At 41.5% G+C, this 22,990-nt stretch overlaps 1 protein-coding gene across 6 annotated transcripts in view; it reads left to right on the plus strand.

Annotated features, from left to right (window-relative positions):
* The window catches only part of LOC115130854 (septin-6-like), a 39,244-nt gene extending 16,650 nt beyond the window's left edge, over nt 1-22,594 (plus strand). Inside the window, exons 5-11 of one of the 6 annotated variants that reach the window (XR_003863860.2) lie at nt 3,879-4,040; nt 5,004-5,100; nt 5,898-6,066; nt 13,038-13,170; nt 13,358-13,548; nt 14,698-14,757; nt 16,616-22,594. Coding sequence is in view for 4 of the 6 variants with exons in the window: in XM_065019805.1 (XP_064875877.1) it covers nt 3,879-4,040; nt 5,004-5,100; nt 5,898-6,066; nt 13,038-13,170; nt 13,358-13,548; nt 18,839-18,863 (777 nt within the window). In the remaining 2 variants the exon portion in view is untranslated. Of the gene's footprint in view, nt 1-3,878; nt 4,041-5,003; nt 5,101-5,897; nt 6,067-13,037; nt 13,171-13,357; nt 13,549-14,697; nt 14,758-15,431; nt 15,477-16,615 lie in introns of all 6 variants that reach the window. The other 5 variants (XR_003863861.2, XM_029662385.2, XM_029662386.2 and 2 more) reach the window with 5 other exon arrangements.
* The last annotated feature ends 396 nt before the right edge of the window (nt 22,595-22,990 follow it).

Consider the following 22,990-nt stretch of genomic DNA (forward strand, 5'->3'; position numbering starts at 1 on the left):
TAGGCCCAGATCTCAAGGTCTATTTATATCCTGTCTTGGCCAGATGTTCCCCACTTGTCTCAGGGGGTTTATCTAGCTAGCTGTGATGTAATGACCTGGCTGCATAGGAGATGCTCGCATCATCCGGCCCCGCTCTGCTACCTTCCAGCTGAGGTCTCCCCAGCAAACACAGAACGTACCCGTAATGTTCCCAGAAGGTTCTCCTTTGGTTATTTTCTAGCTGGGTACTCTCCAATCAGAACACCAGCTTGATGCTGCTGCACAATATAGGCTAAACCCAGCAGCTTGGGTACAACTTTGGTTTGATATGGGTTTAGTAGCCCATACAGAAAAAGTATATAATAACCTAGATTTTAACAACCAACATATATGTACATGTATTTAAGTGTATGTAAATTACAGATATAAATATATGTTTAAGCCATTAAAAAAATGTCTGTTTTCATATATTTCTACATATGTTTCTGTATTTAAATATATGCTGTGGAAATAGATTTTGACAGTATGCTGTGGTTGGTTGTAAAATATATTGCCAAATATATTTCAGAATTATAAACTGGGTGGTTTGCCGTGGTATATCAGACCGTATACCATGGGTATGACTAAACATTTGTTTTTACTGCTCTAATTATGTTGGTAACTAGTTTATAATAGAAATGATGCACCTCTGGGTTTGTCATATATGGTCAATATACCACGGCTAAGGGCTGTGTCCTAGCAATGTGTTGCGTCGTGGATATGAACAGCTCTTAGCCGTGGTATATTGGCAATATATTGGCAATATACCACACCCCTCTCGGGCCTCATTGCTTAAATAGAAACTGAGTGTACAAAACATTAGGACCCATTTCCATGACATAGACTGACCAGGTGAATCCAGGTGAAAGCTATGCTCCCTTAATGATGTAATTTGTTAAATATACTTCAATCAGTGTAGATGAAGGGGAGGAAACAGGTTAAAGAAGGATTTTTAAGCCTTGAGACATAGATTGTGGTTTTGTGCCATTCAGAAGGTGAATGGGCAAAATATTGAAGTGCCTTTGAACGGGGTATGGTAATAGGTGTCAGACGCACCGGTTTGAGTGTGTCAAGAACTGCAATGCTGCTGGGTTTTTCACACTCAACAGTTTCCCGCGTGTATCAAGAATGGTCCACCACCCAAAGGACATCCAGCCAACTTGACACAACTGTGGGAAGCATTGGAGTCAACATGAACCTGTGGAACACTTTCGACACATTGTAGAGTCCATCCCCCGACGAATTGAGGCTGTTCCCGAGGGCAAAAGGGGGTGCAACTCAATATTAGGAAGGTGTTCCTTATGTTTTGTACATTGTATGTTGCCATGTATTTTACGAATGGACCATTTAGCTTTTTATACCACGTACTGTAGCTAGCCTACATTAAAATGAAATGTATAGAACTACATAGTTCAGCACTAAATCACAACAGCATGCCCTAGGGAGTTTTTCCTAGCCACCGTGCTTCTACAACTGCATTGCTTGCTGTTTGGGGTTTTAGGCTGGGTTTCTGTACAGCACTTTGTGACATCAGCTGATGTAAGAAGGGCTTTATAAATAAATGTGATTGTATACTTTGAAAAGTTTGAATGACCAACTAAAAGAGTGCTTTCAAAATGTTTTTGCTCAAATAACTTGGTCTATTCTTGAATTCCACACAAGATAAAGAATTAGGGGTTAATGTTCATGAACATTAAATTGAGACTTACAATGCAGATTCCTTCACCTCCAGTGTCAACTGCAGACTCACAAGATGACAGTTACCGTGTGGATAATGCAGAGATGGAGTTGGCTAAAAAATTGCTGCACCCCCAGCTTCAAACATCTTCCCACAGCTATGGAGACAAAGTCATTGAAACAATCCCACACAAGATGGCTCATGTTCATGAACACATTTTAATTTAACTGGGAACTAGCTAGCTAAAGGACAATGACCCAACACACCTCCAGGCTGTGTAAGGGCTATTCTACCAAGAAGGAGAGTGATGGAGTGCTGTATCAGATGACCTGGCCTCCAAAATCCCCTGACCTCAACCAAATTGAGATGGTTTGGGATAAGCCGGGCCGCAGAGTGAAGGAAAAGCAGCCAACAAGTGCTCAGCATATGTGGGAACTCCAGACCAACTCCAAACCAAAGGACACATTTTCACCGGTCTAATTGATCGTGTTTCTTGGCCCAAGCAAGTTTCTTTTTATTGGTGTCCTTTAGTAGTGGCTTCGTTACAGCAATTTGACCATGAAGGCCTGATTCACACAGTCTCCTCCTCTGAACAGTTAATGTTGACATGTGTCTGTTACTTGAACACTGTGATGCATTTATTTGGGCTGAAATTTATGAGGCTGGTAACTCTAATGAACTTGTCCTCTGCAGCAGAGGAGTCTTCCATTCCTTTGGTGGTCCTCATAAGAGCCAGTTTCATCATAGCGCTTGATGGTTTTTGCGACTGCACTTGAAGAAACTTTCAATGTTCTTGACATTTTCCGTATTGACTGGAAGATATGATATGAAGATGTCTTGAAGTAATGATGGACTGTCATTTCCCTTTGCTTATTTGAGCTGTTTTTGCCATAATATTGACTTGTTTTTTTTACCAAATAGAGCTATCTTCTGTATACCCCCCAACTTGTCACAACACAACTGATTGGCTCAAGCACATTAAGAAGGAAATTCCACAAATTAACTTTTAACAAGGCACACCTGTTAATTGAATTCCAGGTGACTACCTCGTGAAGCTGGTTGAGAGAATGCCAAGCGTGTGCAAAGCTGTCATCAAGGCAACGGGTGGCTATTTGAAGATTCTCAAATATAATATATTTTGATTTGTTTAACACTTTTTTGGTTACTACATGATTCCATATGTGTTATTTCATAGTTTTGATGTCTTCACTATTATTCTACAATATAGAAAATTGTAAGAATAAAGGAAAAACCCATGAATGAGAAGGTGTTCTAAAACTTTTGACCGGTAGTGTATATATTTTATTGAAATGTATTCCAATTTATTATTTTTCGTATGGGAGTGTTTTGTATGTGCTTATTATAGATTAAGCTTAGTCTTGTACTTACAAATGATCAATGCAGAAGCTCCAGGGAAAAGGGCTTTTTAATCCAGGACTAGGCTTAATCTGTATCTGGGAAACAAACCCTTAATGTGTGGAGCTGAGAGGTTTTGGATCAAATGATTATAGGATTATCTTGATCTACATTGTTTTCATGGGCTCTGATTTGAAAGTACAGCCAATTTAGTTTCAGTATTTTTTTTAGTCCTGCTGAAAGCGGAGGGTTGTAAAATTGCATTTGACATGAGCCTCAAAGCTGTTCCTTATTTAGCTACATCCCAATGTGTGGGCATTATTTGTTCACACCTTGTCACTGTCAGCCCATCATAACAACCCTTCATCTGCTCTGCTCCCTAAGCTGCTAGCATGCACTTTGTACTAAATATTGTAATCCTGATTTTAAAACTTGATGCAAGTCTGTAAAAAACAAAACAAATCAATGCCTGTGTTTTAGTATGTATTTTGAATGATTGTTTTGTCTATGTGCCTGTGTAACCGATGTGAAATGGCTACCTAGTTAGCGGTGGTGCGCACTAATAGCGTTTCAATCGGCGACGTCACTCGCTCTGAGACCTGAAGTAGTTGTTCCCCAAGCTCTGCAAGGGCCGTGGCTTTTGTGGAGCGATGGGTAATGATGCTTCGTGGGTGACTGTTGTTGATGTGTGCAGAGGGTCCCTGGTTCGAGCCCGGGTCGGGCGAGGGGACGGAAGCTAATACTGTTACACCTGCACATATAATTTCCTCATTAGCGGAGAGCCTAATAACATTTTCTGATCTATTTTCATCTCCTCAAACAACAGGTCAACATCATCCCCATCATCGCCAAATCAGACGCCATCTCCAAAAGCGAGCTGACCAAGTTCAAGATCAAGATCACCAGTGAGCTGGTCAGCAACGGTGTTCTGATCTACCAATTCCCCATCGACGATGAGACGGTGGCAGAGATCAACTCCACCATGAACGTAAGATAACCCTTCTATGATGCTGCTCATTTTAGTTCAGCAGCATTTCAGAAAGTTATACAGACTTACTAGTTATAGTTGAGAAGTATGAGAGTGACTGACAAGGTTTGGTTAGGAAGAAATATCAAGTGAATACGATAGTTGATGCTTTCATGGATTTTTTTTTTTTGTGAGGCCAAGTAATACAATATACGTACATCTACAGGAGTAGCTGTAGTTGTGTATCTGTACCCTTCGAGTGAGTTTCCTTTCACTATGAGTTGTGAGTCATTTATTCTGTTAATTCTCAGAACATTGAAACAGCAGCACTAGAGCAGGATACGAGCACCATCTGTGTCCTCCTCCTCCACCAGTCCAGTACAGTGTATGACAATCAGCTAGCTCTTGCTACAGGAAGCTCTGTGTGGGAAAGGGCCCCTGGCCGCTGACTAACGGGCCGGGGTTAAATGAGTGGACCATGAGGAGTGACATAAGCGAGTGGAGAATGCCAATGCTTCTGACTGAGCAGAACCCAGTTGATTTGCGTTAGTCAATTAGCTCTCAAGACTCTCGCCATCCGATCTCACGAAGACGCCACCACTCTGGCAGAAAGGCCACCCACTCCGATCACTGCAGTCAGAAGCCCTTGCTGTTGGATGAATGGAACGTGTATTAACTTGCAATATAGACCTAACATGATTCACATCACCTGCAATTAACTTTGTGTTAGGTTCACTCTGCCAATTGTTTTGCCTGTCAAGAGATGTGCTCCAATTGATCCAAATCTAAACAAATAAATAATCAAGTTGTGTAATGGAGTGATAACATGGAATGATAATTGCAGGAAGTGTCAATAGTGTGTGTGCTTGCATGATGTTTGTGTATTTGTGTGTGATATGCGTGTTGTGTTTGATAAAAAGAGAGAAAGGCAGAAAGATGGACTCAGGTGTCACTGCACTAACGAGAATCCCTTCTGCTCCGCAGGCCCATTTGCCGTTCGCCGTGGTGGGAAGCACGGAGGAAGTGAAGATCGGCAACAAGATGGTGAAAGCGCGGCAGTACCCCTGGGGGACGGTACAGGGTAAGCTAGGTCACGTACAACAGGGGAAATGAGAGGGGGGGGGTGTCCTTCCATTTTTGGCCACCATTTCCCTCCCACTCATTCCGCCCCAACTCCCTTAACAACTACATTCATACCGTCAAGAGGGAAGCTATCACTGCTGCTTATGTAATCTCATTCAAGTTTGTCTATTTAACAATGCATGTGCCCACTCTTCCATAACTGTATGAGCTACAGCAGCGGTTGCTTGAGTCATGTCACAAATGTCTGAGGGTTCTATGGGATTGATTTATTTCAAACGAGTCAATAATGCTTGAAAAGTGGTAGGTCATGAAACCTGTGAGCATTATCAGGGTAAGTCACTGATTTACCATAGGAATACAGATGTGAAACATCTCGTATTCTCAGTATATCAAATGACAAGATATTCAAATGATATGACACTTCCTCCGTATTCCCACACCTTATCACCTGTCAATTTGTTATTTGGCCACCTTACGTGGCCCTCTGCTAGATTCTAAAACCAGAAATGAACCTTCCATAGGGCATGAATGGAGCTGTGTACATTTGTTATTAGTGTTCACTGAGTATTACACATACCTGCACATTTCAATCACAGTTTAATCAGAAATGTGTTTAAAACAAGCAATTATGTGAGTTGTGAATGTGTGGTTCTGGTCTTTTACAATGGCTGTTGTTTGTTCAATCTGTAGTGGTTAATGGATTGACCCACGTTGTCAATCAGTGGTAGTGATTTAATCAAACGCTGTTGAGTAGTAGCTGTCTTACGTGTGTGTGTGTGTGTGTGTCGTCGGCAGTGGAGAATGAAAACCACTGTGACTTTGTGAAGCTGAGAGAGATGCTAATCAGGGTGAACATGGAGGATCTTAGAGAGCAGACTCACACCAGACACTACGAGCTCTACCGTCGCTGCAAGCTGGAGGAGATGGGCTTCAAGGACACAGACCCTGACTGCAAACCCTTCAGGTGAGGCTGCTTCTCTCCATATTTCCTCCTTACTTCCTTTTTCCTCTTAACTCCCTACATCCCTCAGAGACTGCGTCCCGATTCTCCACCCTGCTGCACACTCCTTGTCGTGGATTTAACAATGGTGTAAACTGCCTCCACAGGGAAACCTTTTGTCTGGTTATTTATTTTCTTTAGCCACAAAACCCCTAGCAACAATAATTAGAGCTCATGGCTCAATCCGGGGCATAGAGATTGGTAGAGATCAACATGTGACATCATTGTATGCAGATTACATTTTACTTTATTGATCTAAACCAGAACATTCTCTGACATGCCTTTTATTACTGTTGGACACATGGTGCTGTGTCCATATTCAAAGTCAATTGGGAGAACTGAAATATTGCCCATTTGTAATCATGACTTCTCAAGCTTAGAAAATACATCTAAGTGGAAATAGACAAAGACATATGACATCCCTGGGTGTACTGATACCATGCAGTCTGGAGGAGGCATATAAAATCAATTACTCTCCTTTAATAGATAGGTTGAATCCGATGTTCAGAGATGGAGATCTCTCCCTTTCTCTATGATGCATAGGGTCAACATAATCAAAATGAATATATTAATAAGGTTGATGTATTTATTCCAGGCCCTGCCAGTTTAAATTCCATCCAACTTTTTAAAATAAAATGGCCTGCTCTCCAACTTTAATTGGAATGGAAAGACCTCAAGAGTCAAATTGACTGTTTAATACTTCCTCTAGAAAGCTGGAGGTCTTGGACTACCTCATAGGAAGATGTATTACAGGGCTGTACAACTGCTTTCACTTAAACAATGGAAATCAGTCTATCCTCCTGTCCATGGAGGACTATTGAAGCCGTACATGTAATACGTTGTGATCTAAAATATATTCACTATATTCACTACTAAAAACAGACAGTCCAATGATTCTCAATGTCATTCATGTTTTGGAAAATGTACATTAATTCATGAGGTGGAAAGAACAAATATCGCCAGGCACCCCTATTTGGAATAACCCCATCTTACCTCCAGTGTTTAATGATAACACCTTTAAGTCCTTGTTCCAAAGTGGCATTATGAATTTTGAACATGGATCTCTACTAATTCAATCAATTACAAGAAAGACTTGGATTATCTAAGGCCGATTTCTTTTAAGTTCTTCCATTCAGAAAGCTTATTCAATCACTTCAACAGAATCTGGATGAACCGACGGCTTCTAGCATAGAAAAAATACGGAAAGAGGCTGCTACGCTAAAGAAGTTGATTGCCAAGTTATATCAAGGGTTGATTTAAACTCTACCAGATGGTTCAGAACCTTGATAGAAACCATGGGAAACAGATCTAAAGGAAGAAATTGAGGAGAACTATTGGTCACAGATATGTTCCAAGATGGCATAGCAGTCGGATGTCTATTTGTCCTGTCCCGTCCCATGTATATATAGTTTTCTTCGTATATATTTTTAATCTCAATTTCCATCTACGGACTCAACATACTCTCCTGCAACCCTCCTCACCCAATGTGGTACGGATCTGCAATTCTTTTACACTTTGGAACTGGAACCTCCATTAGAAGCTAGCCAGCTAACTAGCTACTAGCTAGTAGTCAGTTAGCCAGTGCTAGCGGTCATCACCATTAACTCGGACATCAGCCAGCCTCAGCCCGGTCAATTCCTGCCAGTCTGCACAGCGCGATATCAACCCAGAGAATATCGGACTGCTTTTTCCATACCACATCTCTGGATTCCTACCGCAAGCTCTGAAGCTTTACACCGGATCATCGCAGCTAGCTAGCTGCTATCCGAGTGCCTACTCCTGGCTAACGTCTCTGTCCCGAAGCAAGCACCAGTTAGCCTGGAGCAAGCCTCGAGCTAGGCCCATCTCCCGGCTAGCCAAAGAGGTCCTTCAGCCAATTCTTGGGCTATGTTGATAAAAGGATATTAGAAGGGTGAGCCGGTTAAGGATCGATTCAGACCAGGTGTTAAAATTGTGCGACAAGCGACAGTTTATTTCAGAGTGAGAATATCTGGTACACGTAAATACGGCCCTTCCATTCGCTCGCACAGAACAGCAGGAAAAGAGAGAGAGTGAACCGTTACAATACAATTTATACAAAAAAGAAAGTGGGTAGATTCTGGAAGTTCGTTTCTTCGGATTGGTTCACACTTGAGGTAGTCTTCTTGCATTGGCTCAGCTGGGCCGTCCGTCACTCTAGAATCCCGCCGTCACACAATGTTCAGCTAAAGGGGAATCTGGTGTGTGTGCGAGAGTTATCCTGTAGGGGGCCCCACATCCTTTACTGTGAGAATATGTTGCTATGTGTTGTCTCAGTTATAACAATGCAATAGCAGTATGCTGGTCACTTACATAAGAAATAGCACTTCCTAACAGCTACAATAACTATTTTGCCAATTGGCCTGGACCCTTTTCCTGCCGACATGGAGCCCCACCGATCCATCACGACCGGTCTACCGACGTAACTGTCCGAGGGGGTCTCAACAGGCTATTCTGTTACGATGTCGCCGAAGAATCATCTACTAGCCCCGGCCCGCTAGCTTTTCTGAACGATGTGTCCCCTGCTCGCCTAGCGTAGTAGTGGCTACAGAACGGCACCCTGACTCACCTATTGCTGCTCCTTTGACCCAATGATCACTCAGCTACACAGCTGATGCCCTCTGGACTGTTTCAATAACACGGTACCTCCTTTTGTTTACTTGTCGGCCCCAGCCTCAAACTCAGGTCCTGTATGTACCTAACTAACCCGCCCGCCCATTCATCGCCAATTACCCGTTGTTGTCTTAGCTCTCCTGATCAACACCTGTGTTTGCTTTATGTCTCTCTCTAATGTCAATATGCCTTGTCTACTGCTGCCTTGGCTAGTTCTTACTGTTTTATTTCACTGTAGAGCCCTCAGTCCCGCTCAAAATGCCTTAGATAGCTCTTTTGTCCCACCCCATGCACATGCGGAGACCTCACCTGGCTTAAATGGTGCCTCCAGAGATGAAACCTCTCTCATTTTCACTCAATGCCTAGGTTTACCTCCACTATACTCACATCTTACCTTACCATTGTCTGTACGTTATGCCCTGAATGTATTCTACCATGCCCAGAAATCTGCTCCTTTTATTCTCTGTCCCCAACGCACTAGACGACCAGTTCTTATAGCCTTTAGCCTTACCCTTATCCTACTCCTCCTCTTTTCCTCTGGTGATGTAGAGGTTAACCCAGGCCCTGTTGTCCCCAGTTCCACTCCTATTCCACAGGCGCTATCTTTTGTTGACTTCTGTAACCGTAAAAGCCTTGGTTTCATGCATGCTAACATTAGAAGCCTCCTCCCTAAGTTTGTTTTATTCACTGCTTTAGCACACTCCACCAACCCTGATGTCCTAGCCGTGTCTGAATCCTAGCTTAGGAAGGCCACCAAAAATTCTGAAATTTCCATTCCCAACTACAACATTTTCCTCCAAGATAGAATTGCCAAAGGGGGTGGAGTTGCAATCTACTGCAGAGATAGCCTGTAGAGTTCTGTCATGCTATCCAGGTCTGTGCCCAAACAGTTTGAGCTTCTACTTTTAAAAATCCACCTTTCCAGAAATAAGTCTCTCACTGTTGCCGCTTGTTATTGACCCCCCTCAGCCTCCAGCTGTGCCCTGGACACCATATGTGAATTAATTGCCCCCCATTAATCTTCAGAGTTTGTACTGTTATGTGACCTAAACTGGGATATGCTTAACACCCCTGCCGTCCTACAATCTAAGCTGGATGCCCTCAATCTCACACAAATAATCAAGGAACCTACCAGGTACAACCCTAAGTCCGTAAACACGGGCACCCTCTTAGATATCATCCTGACCAACCTGCCCTCTAAATACACCTCTGCTCTCATCAACCAGGATCTCAGAGATCAATGCCTCATTGCCTGCGTTCGCGGTCAAACGACCACCCTTCATCACTGTCAAACGCTCCCTAAAATACTTCAGCGAGCAGTCCTTTCTAATCAACCTGGCCCGGGAATCCTGGAAGGATATTGACCTCATCCCATCAGTAGAGGATGCCTTTGTTATTCTTTAAAATTGCTTTCCTCTCCATCTTAAATAAGCATGCCCCGTTCAAAAAATGTACAACTAAGAACAGATATAGCCCTTCGTTCACTCCAGACTTGACTGCACTTGACCAGCACAAAAACATCCTGTGGCGTACTGCATTAGCATCGAATAGCCCCTGCGATATGTAACTTTTCAGGGAAGTTAGGAACCAATTTACACAGGCAGTTAGGAAAGCATTGGCTAGCTTTTTCAAACAGAAATTTGCATCCTGTAACACAAACGCCAAAAAGTTCTGGGACACTGTAAAGTCCATGGAGAACAAGAGGACCTCCTCCCAGCTGCCCACTGCACTGAGGATAGGAAACACTGTCACCACTGATAAATCTATGATAATCGATCAATTCAATAAGAATTTTTCAATGGCTGGCCTTGCTTTCCACCTGGCTACCCCTGCCCCGATCAACAGCTCTGCACCCCCCACAGCAACTTGCCCAATCCTCCCCCATTTCTCCTTCACCCAAATCCAGATAGCTGATGTGCTGAAAGAGCTGTATAATCTGGACCCCTACAAATCAGCTGGGCTAGACAATCTGGACCCTCTCTTTCTAAAATTATCTGCCGCAATTGTTGCAATCCCTATTACTAGCCTGTTCAACCTCTCTTTTGTATCGTCTGAGATCCCTAAAGATTGGAAAGCTGCCGCAGTCATCCCCATCTTCAAAGGGGCGACACTCTAGGCCCAAACTGTTACAATCTTTTATCTATCCTACCCTGCCTTTCTAAAGTCTTTGAAAGCCAAGTTAACAAACGGATCGCCGACAATTTCGAATCCCACCGTACCTTTTCCGCTATGCAATCTGGTTTCCGAGCGGGTCATGGGTGCACCTCAGCCATGCTCAAGGTCCTAAACGATATCATAACCGCCATCAATGAAAGACAATACTGTGCAGCTGTCTTCCTTGACTTGGCCGAGGCTTTCGACTCTGTCAATCACCGCATTCTTATCGGCAGACTCAACAGCCTTGGTTTCTCAAATGACTGCCTCGCCTGTTTCACCAACTACTTCTCAGATAGAGTTCAGTGTGTCAAATCGGAGTGCCTGTTGTCCGGACCTCTGGCAGTCTCTATGGGGGTGCAACAGGGTTCAATTCTCGGGCCGACTCTTTTCTCTGTATACATCAATGATGTCGCTCTTGCTGCTGCTGATTCTCTGATCCACCTCTAGGCAGACGACACCATTCTGTATAATTCTGGCCCATCTTTGGACACTGTGTTAACTTCTTGCGGATCAGTGGAACGCTAGCGTCCCATTTCGTAAACTTCCGGTGAAATTGCAGAGCGCCAAATTAAATTACTATAAATATTAAACTTTCCTGAAATCACAAGTGCAATACATCAAAATAAAGCTTAACTTGTTGTTAATCCATCCGCCGTGTCAGATTTCAAAAAGGCTTTACGGCGAAAGCAAACCATGTGATTATCTGAGGACAGCGCCCAGCACACAAATGCATAACAAATAATTTTCAACCAGGGAGTTGCGACACGAAAGTCAGAAATAGCGATATAATATATGCCTTACCTTTGAAGATCTTCTTCTGTTGGCACTCCAAAAGGTCCCAGTTACATTACAAATGGTCCTTTTGTTCGATAATGTCCTTCTTTATATCCATAAAAACTCAGTTTACCTGGCACGCTTCAGTCAATAATCCACTCGGTTTCCTCCTTCAAAATGCATACAAAATGAATCCCAAGCGTTAGCAATAAACTTATCCAAACAAGTCAATCAATGTTTATAATCAAACCTTAGGTGTAGTATCTCTACTTGCACATTCATCTTCTGCACATCTATCACTCCAGTGTTTAATTGTAATTATTTCGCCACTATGGCCTATTTATTGCCTTACTTCCCTAATCTTACCTAATTTTCACACACTGTATATAGACTTTTCTATTGTGTTATTGACTGTACGTTTGTTTATTCCATGTGTAACTCTATGTTGTTGTTTGTGTCGCATTGCTTTGCTTTATCTTGGCCAGGTTGCAGTTGTAAATGAGAACTTGTTCTCAACTAGCCTACTTGGTTAAATAAAGGTGAAATAAAAAAAAATCTGCGAAATGGTTCATACCTGCTCCTACAACGGTAGACAGAAACTACTGCAATTTAATATAATTCATAGGACTTACTACACTCCTGCCAGAATGCATCTAATGCGCCCAGAAATGTCACATCTCTGTTGGAGATGCAAAAAGCACTAAGGAACCCTATTACATATGCTGTGGTCCTGTGGTAAACTGACAATGTATGTGCTATCGTTTCATTGTGTTTAGTCATTTATATATATTTATACAAGATTATGTCTGTTGGGAAATGTAAATATTGGTGATCAATATCAGAGGACATTTTGTAATCTAGGTCTAATTGCTGCAAAAAATGGAACCCCATCGATTTGAAAGCCTTATATTCACCTTCAATAACAAACAGGAGGACTGAACTATCTAGCTACAATCCCATAAGACTATATATTATAAAATGAAACATAAACCAGGCATGCTTGACCGAATTTGGAAAATACATGTTGACCACCTTAAAGAATGCTTTGTATAGTGTGCGTTTTATTTTTGTGTTGTAGTCATATAGAAAACCCTTTTTAATTTTTAACTCCCTCCAGTCAATTCCTAACATAATTCCAATGCTTTAATCTCCATGGCGAGGAGTGTGCCAGAGAACTCTTTAGGAGAAGGGTGAAGAAATGGTACGCACCACTTTCCACTTTCTACCACCCCCTTAGTTAACCACAACCACTTGTATCATTTTGATTTAAATGGCAGTCTGCTCTATTCCACTGTAATGATAGACATAGTACTAACATATATGACTCATGTATGACATCATTTATGTCTTTCCTCTTTCTGTGTGGACCCCAGTCTGCAGGAGACGTACGAGGCCAAGAGGAACGAGTTCATGGGAGAGCTGCAGAAGAAAGAGGAAGAGATGAGGCAGATGTTCGTCCAGAGAGTCAAGGAAAAGGAGGCTGAGCTGAAGGAGGCCGAGAAAGAGGTTTGTGTATGTGTGTATACAGGAAGGTATCTCTTTTACTAGTTAACGCTGTAATTTTGCCATGTCATCACCAATCCTACCAACCTAAGAAGAACTAGGGTTACATGTGCGACATCTCTGTTTGCTACAGATATCACACCTAAATTAGTTTCTATCTGAGATGTAAGTCTTCTCCCTCGCAACACAGCTGCATGAGAAGTTTGACCGGCTCAAGAAGCTGCACCAGGATGAGAAGAAGAAGCTGGAGGACAAGAAGAAATCCCTGGATGACGAGCTCAACGGGTTCAAGCAGAAAAAGACGGCCGCTGAGCTCCTACAGTCCCAGGCTCTGCAGGCAGGGGGCTTCACCACACTCAAGAGGGACAAGGAGAGGAAAAAGTAAGTGTCTCCTGCGTTCACCTCCCTACTACTCACACAGCAGGCAGTGTTCAGGGTCATGTTCATTAGGCACCCAAACAGAATAGAACAGACTGAAACAGGGAGGGACTCCCTGGACCTGTCAAATGAGAAGCGCTCATGTTCATGTTTAGTTCGAAACGCTTTAACATGGTTCATGTTGCCTGCCTTAATGAACACAACCCAGCTATACTTGAGGATTCCTTAGGGATACTAGACTGGAGCAGTCTGATCTAGGAGGATCAAAGACCAACTGGATATATTGTGACTATAGTGTTTCCCCTAGATTGTTTTCCAGGCTGAGCACAAAGGCCCCCAAATCAACATTCAGGGCCTCATTAACCAAAATGAGGGGTGCCCCGCCTATACAATAATAGGGGAACACTGGGTCATTCATTCCACTTAGAATAGGTGCCATCCAAAATGATGTAATACTGTCCTTCCCTATCCACGCATGTGTATTTGGTGATACAGATAGTGGGATGGACTGATCAAAATAGAAATGTGATTTAATTCTGTGCTGTATGTATGTGGACCACTGTATGCTGTTGTTGCATCACTGCACCTCAGATATAAAGAAGCCTGGCACACACCACACCTAGAAAAACGACAAACTCCTTATCGAAGCTTTCATTTGCCTTGTGTCGATGCATTTCCAGGAACTCTTTGCCTGACCGTTAATGTCACTGAGCACTGAGTGGTTTCTCTCCCCAGTCTAATGGATGAGTGATAATCAACGAAACTGACTGATTACTTTGAAATGGAGGAGCAATAGATGTCGTGATGCTTAGCTTAACAGTCTAGCAAGCCTTTGTTCTTATTCCTTTATAACTATGGTATAGAGGTGGACTTGCTATTCTTCTACAGAGTAGAGTACTATATCTAGTAATATCCTAAACCAGATGTAAACCAGATTCATCTAAATTAGATTTGGTATTACAGGAATCTGATTGTATTGACCCTAGACTAGGGACACTGCTGGTATAGGCCTATATCCCATAGGAATGTTGGTTGTCATTTTTACAGCTTGTTTTATCTGTAGTATAAGGGCTGCAGTATTAGGGCCATGGTGACAGAGTTGTTGTCGTGGGTCCCTTCATGTTGGTAATCACTCCTGGTTGTGTATTCAAGCTGATGTGAGCCCTGTCACCGGCCCCGTTAGAAAGAAAGAAGACACTTACACTGAGAAAGGTTTTTTTCAATTCTAAATGATTTTCTTTACAGTTCTTCTGTCCTTTCTCTCCACTATCTCTGAACTCTGGACTTTTCCCCCCTGCCAGGCAGCTGTTTTTCCACCTCACATGGTTCACTTTACTCTCCTCCCCATTCACTTCATGTCTCTGGGTTACTGATCAAAACATTATTGGCCAGTTTCCTGGACACAGATTAAGGCTTGACCTAGACTAAAAAGCCTAGCTTAATCTTGTCTGAGAAACTGGCCGTATGAATGATAGTTAATACTTCCTCGTTTGCTAAACCTATGGATCCCAAACTTGGAGCCTTTCTATTTCCTTATCTAAGTGCAAAATATAAGCCTGTAGATAGCTTATGCTACAAATTAATGTTTTGTTCAGGAACCAAAGGACATGAGCATGGCATGTTTTAGTGAGTGGTGTAGATGTGACATGTGTATGTGTTGCCGCGTTCAAGACAACTCGGAAACTGACATTTCCGACTTATGGTTGGTTGTAGAAAGATGAGGCCCAAGTTTCCCACTTTGAAAATATCTGAATCAGCCAATAGAAAGTTCTACACAAAAAAAACATATTTAACTCTGAGGTTCCTAGTTTCCAAGCTGTCTTGAATGCACCATATTTCTCCTGTGAGTGCATGTGTCACCTATGTTCATCCATGCTGTTTTACAGTTAACTCCTCCACTTGCTGCATGCTGCATGAGGCATCTTGTCCTGGTAAGGCTTGCATACTCAACTGTTCCCCTGGTAACCAATGACAAAAAGCACATAAATCAATGTTTAAATACATGTTAATCAGATGTGAGTTCAACACATATTTGAACTTAAATGAGATGGAAGTCCTCAAATTATAATTAGAAATGTATTTCAATAAGTATTTTAACTTCTAGCAGCTGGTAGAAATGCAGGCAACAATATGTCTACTATCAACACCACAACAATCTGCTTTTGTGGTCCACCCTGCCCAGCCACTACACAAAGAGACATTCAGAGTCCTGTAGAAACTGCAGGGTCACTAGTGCGCTGTTCAGCTATAGTGCCAATCCTTGTGTACAAGGATTTTTTATAGCAATGTTTTTGTTGTTGATCCTTCAGCTATTTGACACCCACCTCTTTGTTGATACCAAAGAAAAACCCACTGAGAGATACGCTATTCATACAGCCTCAGCCATACACTCATCAACAGAAAGGGTTCCAAAAGGGTTCTTCGGCTGTCCCCATCTGTGGTAGTCCATAAAGTAAGGAGCCTTGCACGAGCCTCCTGTTTCTGTAGCGTGAGTCAGCTTGATGTACAAGTAAACCCCCTGGACAGGACACTAGTCTATCACAGGACCTTACCCCCAATCCTTGATGCTGAATGCCAAGCAGAGACACGTCAGGTCCCATTTTTATAGTCTTTGGTATGACCTGGCCGGGATGGAACTCCCAACCTTCCAATCCCAGGGCGGAAACTCTAACCACAAGGCCACTGAGTTGGTGTGGTGTCTATTAGCATACCAAGTCAATTTAGTTTCAACAGATACTCTAAATCTCCCCACCCCCATTCACTCATAAGTCCTATAAACAGTAACAACCTAAGTGCATGTTCTTTTTAACATGACATTTTACCACTAACATGAAGAATGTGATCCTGTCATTTGATTAAAAAGTATGTCTATCACAGGAAGTTGGTGGCACCTTCATTGGCGAGGACAGGCTCGTGGTAATGGCTGGTTTCCATGTGTTTGATGCCATTCCATTAGTGCCGTTTCGGCCATTATTATGAGCCGTCCTCCCTTCAGCAGCCTCCTGTGGTATCTACCAGTGTTAGCGTTAACCCCTAGAAAGCAGTAATGGTCCTTCTCTCTCGTTTCCAGTTAAGGATTCCTGTAAGAATGATTTTTCACCCCATCCCTGGCAGTGCCATGCTGTTCTCTGTGCCCTCCAGCCCCCCCCTCTCCCCCATTCCAAACCCCACACATGCCCCTGCACTGTGGAAGTATCCAGCCATTACTGTGAATGGGAATCCTTGACTCAAACACATCCTTTTTGCGCTAAAGATGCTTGTTTTTGTACGTTCTTTTTGTTACGAGCCATCATCCTCTGTTTGCCTGTTTGTTTTCTGTTGGAAAGTAGATTTATTTTCTTGTTGTTTTTGTTGTTGACCTGTTCTGCATGACTGAGTGTGCTTTTTACTTTTACATGCACAACTACTGCACAACTATTGTTGTGACAGGCAGGAGTTTGTGGAGGCTAAGGTGAAATGTATATCAGCTGTGGTCTGACCAGGCCAGTGGAGTGGGTGTGTTTGTGTGTGTGTGGACACATGTTTACTATACTTGTAAGTACCTGAAGTCCTCTCAAGAATAGTAAACCACTTGTAATATGACTATTTTAGGGTTAAATTTTGGGTTCGAATTACGGTTAGAGGTTAAGATTAGGTTAAGAGTTAGGGTTAGCGGTTAGGGAAAATTAGATTTTGAATGGAAATCTTTTGTTGGTCCCCCAAAAGACCTCACTAGTATAGTAAGACATAGCTGTCTGTGAGCGTACTCATTAGCATCTTCCGGTCCATGTTTCAGACCACCACTATTCTACTCACTACCAGGGTATAATCAACCACTCCAATAGTATGACATTATGACGATGTGCGCTGATATCGTGTTGCAATATAATGTGTAATTATTGAAAATGAAGATACTATTATTGTATGTTTTGAATGAGGGCATGTTGTCCACCACCTATCAAGAGAGTAGCCTAGTTCCAGATCTGTTTGTGCTTTTGCCTGCTCGTAACATGGCATGAATAATGAGTGACAGGGAGTTGGCATGATAGCACAAACAGACTGGCACTCAGGCTACGGAGAGAGTGAGTGTTAGTCAACTGTTGATGTTATTTCGTCTTAGCCTAGTGCATGTGCAAATATGAATGATTTCTTGTCATGTCTTTGCCCATTCCTCATTGTTTTTCATATACTGTACGCTATCTGCATACTTGTTAGCTTTTCACGTTTGCACATTTTACATTTTACACAAATGTAATTTTGTATATTTCCAGTGCAATTGTGACTTTTAGATTTTTTTCTACATATAACATCATATTTGAAGCATTTTAACCAAATAACAATAATGTAGGGATCAGTATTGCACTTGTATCAGTGTTACACAAAACAGACTTCATCTCCAAGGGAAATAAAGAGGGAATTTCACCAAATATTTCAACTGTGGCCACGATTATTGTGTAAATGAAATATTTAATGAAGCAATAACATAGTATGTAAGTGGGTTCTGCATGTGAGGATATTAGTGTTTCACATAGATTCTGATTACAGTTTAAAACACTAGCTTTGGTCTACATATTTAACTCTCATTCAAGGGTTTTGAGATATCACGCCATTGTTATTGTCAAAACAACTCTCCTTACAGAGCTTTACAGAGCAAAATAGTCTGCTAACCTGAATTTATAGGGCTGGATCCTAACTTGGGATATGCGCACATAACTTGGAATTTCACATAAATCCTGAATTGAATTCAGTGGGAGACTTGCATGAGCATTTTAGTATTCAGCCTTATACTACTGCACTGCTTTTGTCTGAACAGACTGAGCCAGCAGTCATTCTCCATCCCTCCTGGAGAAACAGGATAGGAACACTCCTTTATTTGGCAGATAAGTGTCAGTGCCAATGAGATTGTTGGGTTTTATTTTCTAATCCACTTCCTTCACATCTGTATCTTGAGGACAGGGTGTTGTTTATCAGAAAAACATTTCCACCCTCCAAAAACATGTCTGTGTGTCCTTGCTCAATATAATCATGTGGGACAGTTGGTCTGACGAGTGTCCACAGATGTGGGCCTTTTGTTTCCATCTAAATGTATTGAAATGGTCTCTTAAACTCTTACACATTCTTGTACAAGGGTGTAGTAGGTATGGTTTACAACTTCTCACAATCCCTTCTCAAGTTGCTCTTTGTCTCAACATTTCTGGGGAACTGTTGTCCTCAGCTCTTTGGGTTGGCAGGGTGTGCCTTGGTGTGTGGTGTCATTCACACCCTGCTTCAGTCCCGCTGTTCACTGCTCTATGTATTTACCTTTCCTTTGCAGTAATCCCTGGCTCTGCACTGAGTAGGTGCTTCCACCCTCAAGCTTTGCTAAGGGACCAGGCTTTGTGGGTAGCCAGTACCCCAAGGCTGAGGAGAGGCATTGCGGACCCTGGTTGAAAAAAACATTAATCTGCTCTATGTACTAACTAAAAGATACCCCTATACAGTTGAAGTGGGAAGTTTACATACACTTAGTTTGGAGTCATTCAAACTTATTTTCAACCACTCCGCAAATGTCTTGTTAACAAACTATAGTTTTGGCAAGTCGGTTAGGACATCTACTTTGTGCATGACACAATTCATTTTTCCAACAATTGTTTACAGACAGATTAGTTCACTGTATCACAATTCCAGTGGGTCAGAAGTTTACATACACTAAATTGACTGTGCCTTTAAACAGCTTTGAAAATTCCAGAAAATGATGTCATGGCTTTAGAAGCTTCTGATAGGCTAATTGACATAATTTGAGTGAATTGGAGGTGTACCTGTGGATGTATTTCAAGGCCTACCTTCAAACTCAGTGCCTCTTTGCTTGACATCATGGGAAAATCAAAAGAAATCAGCCAAGACCTCAGAAAAAAAATTGTAGACCTCCACAAGTCTGGTTCATCCTTGGAAGCAATTTCCAAACGCCTGAAGGTACCACGTTCATCTGTACAAACAATAGTACGCAAGTATAAACACCATGGGACCACGTAGCCGTCATATCGCTCAGGAAGGAGACGCATTCTGTCTCCTAGAGATGAACGTACTTTGGTGCGAAAAGTGCAAATCAATCCCAGAACAACAGCAAAGGACCTTGTGAAAATGCTGGAGGAAACAGGTACAAAAGTATCTATATCCACAGTAAAATGAGTCCTATATTGACATAACCTGAAAGACTGCTCAGCAAGGAAGAAGCCACTGCTCAAAAACAGCCATAAAAAAAGCCAGACTACGGTTTGCAACTGCACATGGGGACAAAGATCGTACTTTTTGGAGAAATGTCCTCTGGTCTGATAAAACAAAAATGGAACTGTTTGGCCATACTGACCATCAATATGTTTGGAGGAAAAAGGGGGAGGCTTGCAAGCCAAAGAACACCATCCCAACCGTGACGTATGGGGGTGGCAGCATCATGTTGTGGGGGTGCTTTGCTGCAGGAGGGACTGGTGTACTTCACAAAACAGATGGCATCATGAGGGAGGAAAATTATGTGGATATATTGAAGCAACATCTCAAGACATCAGTCAGGAAGTTAAAGTGGGTCTTCCAAATGGACAATGACCCCAAGCATACTTCCAAATGTGTTGCAAAATTGCTTAAGGACAACAAAGTCAAGGTATTGGAGTGGCCATCATAAAGCCCTGACCTCAATCCCATAGAAAATGTGTGGGAAGAACTGAAAAAGCCTGTACAAGCAAGGAGGTCTACAAACCTGACTCAGTTACACCAGCTCTGTCAGGAGGAATGGGCCAAAATTCACCCAACTTATTGTGGGAAGCTTGTGGAAGGCTACCTGAAACATTTGACCCAAGTTAAACCATTTTAAAGGCAATGCTACCAAATACTTAATTGACTGTATGTAAACTTCTGACCCACTGGGAATGTGATGAAAGAAATAAAAGCTGAAATAAATCATTCTCTACTATTATTCTGTCATTTCACATTCTTAAAATAAAGTGGTGATCCTAACTGACCTAAAACACTAGGATTAAATGTCAGGAATTGTGAAAAACTGAGTTTAAATGTATTTGGCTAAGGTGTATGTACACTTTCGACTTCAACTGTATGTATATCACTGCTGCTCTAACTATATGTGCTCACTATGTGGCTTAATCTTAATATCTTGTCTATGGCTATGCCTTTTGTCATGTCGTGTGTTTTTGCTGTGCTGACTTTGATGACTAATATCAGCATTTGCTCTTTGTTTCTGTAAGATTGACATTTCTGGACTATGTTGTTGTGCACGTCTTGGTAGTTTTTCCATCATATTAGGTTTATTAATATTGTCCATGTTTGATTTATTAAATGACATTGAATACCCTTTTGGGATTTTCAGAGGACGTAATATCTACTGCGAGCAGTTAATTAGACTTGTCTCGATGAAGGGATTAAGCTATTTATTAAATGTTTTAAATCAGTATTATGCTCAAATTGAATTAGTCAGCTATAGTATGGTATTAGTAGTTTTTTTACGATACTGACAGTACATTTGTAATGTAGTTTGTGTAATTTGAAGTACAGTAGCAACTATACATGCCTTAGGAAAACCCAAATACTTTCTGTCTTTCCTCCCAAAATGTCAGTAATCCTTGTTTCTTATTTATCTTGAACCTTGCCTTCTGGTAAGCACTGTTGCCTGGGCCTCTCTTGTAACTTTGCATTTGTCTCTTCCTCTCTCTAGCTTCTTTTAATCTATCTTGCCCACCTGTCTGAAGAGGGGATTGCAGCTTCAACGAGAACTAAGCACCCGTTTCCTCTTCCTGTCTTTTCTCTCTGCATCAACCTTTTTTTAAACTTCTATCTCATCTGCTTTGTTGACCATGGCCTAATGTGGGCTTCACATGGTATTTTTTGGATAGTTTACGTTTTGTCACCTAATCAAGGTACACTTTGGCTAGTGGGAGTCCTTCACACTTAATATTTTGCAGCTCCGTCTTGGTGTATCAATGAACAATGCTTTGCTCAGGTAGGATTCTAAACGGTTGTTCAAGAGAAACACATCTAATAGTTTCATCATACCAATTGTAACAGAGCCAAGGCTCTGGATTAATTTATATTTTTCACAAACCTATCTGAATTTCATTAACAGTTCATTTTAAGGAAGTCTTTGTGTAATAACATTCAATCATATTACATCCATTTTGAGAAGGGCTTATTCTGTTTGAAATAACCGATACTATTACAAATAACCTATATGATTAATGTGCTCCTCATTAAAAGGGGGAGTTAGTTTTGAATACAAATAGCATAACCCAGATCTCAATAAAACACTGATAAAACCAAAATACATTCATTTGGTGATTGATAGAGCAAAGTGTGACATCTAACCTTACATGTGTGACTAGTAGATACTTTTGTCAGTTAGAAACCAAAAGACAATTGCGATCCAATACAGTGTTCTTTATGTTCACTGCATAGGTTGTTGCAACTTAGAAGAGCCAGAGCCGTATTCATGTCAGGCACTAATTTAGTGAAAACACCTTTTCCGTTCTGAAATACCATGTAGGTCACATTTAATGCCCTTTACACATTGTGCTTTAACTACCATCACCCTATTCTGTATTTTGCATGTCTAATGCTCTTTTATTTCATCACTTCTGTGATCTTGACCTTTTGCTTCCATAGCTGTTTTCTCACCTAACAGTTCCGTCTTGCACTATTTCACATTTGGTGCTCTATATTGTTTGGATCAGTTTTATCTTGTGTATTACTCCTTGTTATACCCTTCTCCACAATTTTCAGCATCCATATTGCCAAATATTACAATGAGATGGAGTTGATTCCTAGGTACAGATGGAAATATTTGTATAATTTATAAGGATATATTTTGTGTATTGAAGTGGAGACCTGTTTATGAGATATGATCTTTGGATGTGACTCTTCTCTCTGTGTAGTTACATTTTGGTGTAAGAAATTGTCATACATTTTTCTAGCATCTGCCATAATCACCCGTCCTAGTGAATTATCTGTCCACTCCACAAATTAATTATGAAATATTTTATTGTAGTTTGATTCCATTGATGTACTTTTTCAATAAAATTATGAAAATAAAGTGTGCATTTGTTTTGTTAAGCCAAATTACTTAGTTGTGCAAATAAACATTGGTGTTATATAAATATTCACACATTGAAATTTGTTTTGTTATGCTAAATTACTTAGTTGTGCAAATAAACATTGGTGTTATATAAATATTCACACATTGAAATAAGCCCACATTTTTGGTGCACTTTGAAAGTAAAGAGGAAGACTGACACCTTCTGGTTCTCAGGTGGAGCGCATGCATGCGGAAACATTCCAGACGCCATGATTTTAGATGGACTAGAAAATGGGATGGTTGTAAAAGCAAAGATTTTTATAACTAACCCCAGAAAGACCACCACACGTCATTTTCAATGGGAACAAATGAGGTAGTGGGCAGAAGAATCAAGTAGGGAGGCAGAGCCAAGCA

Source organism: Oncorhynchus nerka, linkage group LG6 (genome assembly GCF_034236695.1).
Source record: "Oncorhynchus nerka isolate Pitt River linkage group LG6, Oner_Uvic_2.0, whole genome shotgun sequence".
NCBI classification, from domain to species: Eukaryota; Metazoa; Chordata; class Actinopteri; order Salmoniformes; family Salmonidae; genus Oncorhynchus; species Oncorhynchus nerka.